The 939-nt window shown below is 75.3% G+C and overlaps 1 protein-coding gene across 1 annotated transcript in view; it reads left to right on the forward strand.

The window, feature by feature from the left end:
- VDBG_04549 (SUA5) overlaps positions 1-792 on the forward strand; it is a gene marked incomplete at both ends in the record, with an annotated part of 2,298 nt that extends 1,506 nt beyond the window's left edge. The window contains one exon of the mRNA XM_003004897.1: positions 81-792. Within this exon, the coding sequence (XP_003004943.1) occupies positions 81-792 (712 nt within the window). The remainder of the gene's footprint in view (positions 1-80) is intronic.
- Between the last annotated feature and the right edge of the window lie 147 nt (positions 793-939).

Raw genomic sequence — 939 nt, forward strand, 5'->3', positions numbered from 1 at the left:
CCACTTCGAACAAGGCGGCGAGAGGCTCGGGCGATGGCAGGTGGCCTCCAACCCCGTGGCCACGCCGGAACTGCGTGAAGCCGCCGCCTACCTGCGCACCAACGACACCCCCGTCGCCTTCCCGACGAGACCGTCTACGGCCTCGGCGCCGACGCCACCCGCTCCGCCGCCGTCAAGGGCATCTACGCCGCCAAGGGCCGGCCCTCCGACAACCCCCTCATCATCCACGTCAGCGACCTCACCATGCTGCGCCGCTTCCTGGCCCCGCCGCCGCCGTCCGACACACCAGACGCCGTCGTCACCGCTGCCGCCGCCGCCGACCCCATCCCGGCCATCTACAAGCCTCTCCTCGAGCGCTTCTGGCCGGGACCCCTGACCATCCTGCTGCCCCTGCCCTCGCCCTCGCCGCTGGCCCCCGAGGTGACGGCCGGCCTGCCGACCTTCGCCGTCCGCATGCCCGCCTCGCCCCTGGCCCTCTCCCTCATCGCCCTCGCCGACACGCCCCTCGCCGGCCCGTCCGCCAACGCCTCGACCAAGCCCTCGCCGACCGCCGCGCGCCACGTCCTCGACGACCTCGCCGGCCGCATCGAGCTCATCCTCGACGCCGGCCCCTGCGACGTCGGCGTCGAGAGCACCGTCGTCGACGGCCTCTGCGACCCCCCCGTCATCCTGCGCCCCGGCGGCATCGCCCTCGACCGCCTGCGCGCCTGCCCCGGCTGGGCCCGCGCCGTCAAGGGCTACCGCGACGCCAGCGAGGAGGGCGCCGCCGCCCCGCGCGCCCCCCGGGCATGAAGTACAAGCACTACAGCCCCAGCGCGACCGTCGTGCTGTACGAGGGCCGCCGGGGGCGAGCGGGGGCCGACGGGATCCCCCCCCGAGGATCTGCGGGGGGGCGCTCGACCTGCCTGTTGTCCGGAAGGAGGGAGGAGGACCGGACGG

This window comes from Verticillium alfalfae, genomic scaffold (assembly GCF_000150825.1).
Source record: "Verticillium alfalfae VaMs.102 supercont1.5 genomic scaffold, whole genome shotgun sequence".
Classification (NCBI taxonomy): Eukaryota; Fungi; Ascomycota; class Sordariomycetes; order Glomerellales; family Plectosphaerellaceae; genus Verticillium; species Verticillium alfalfae.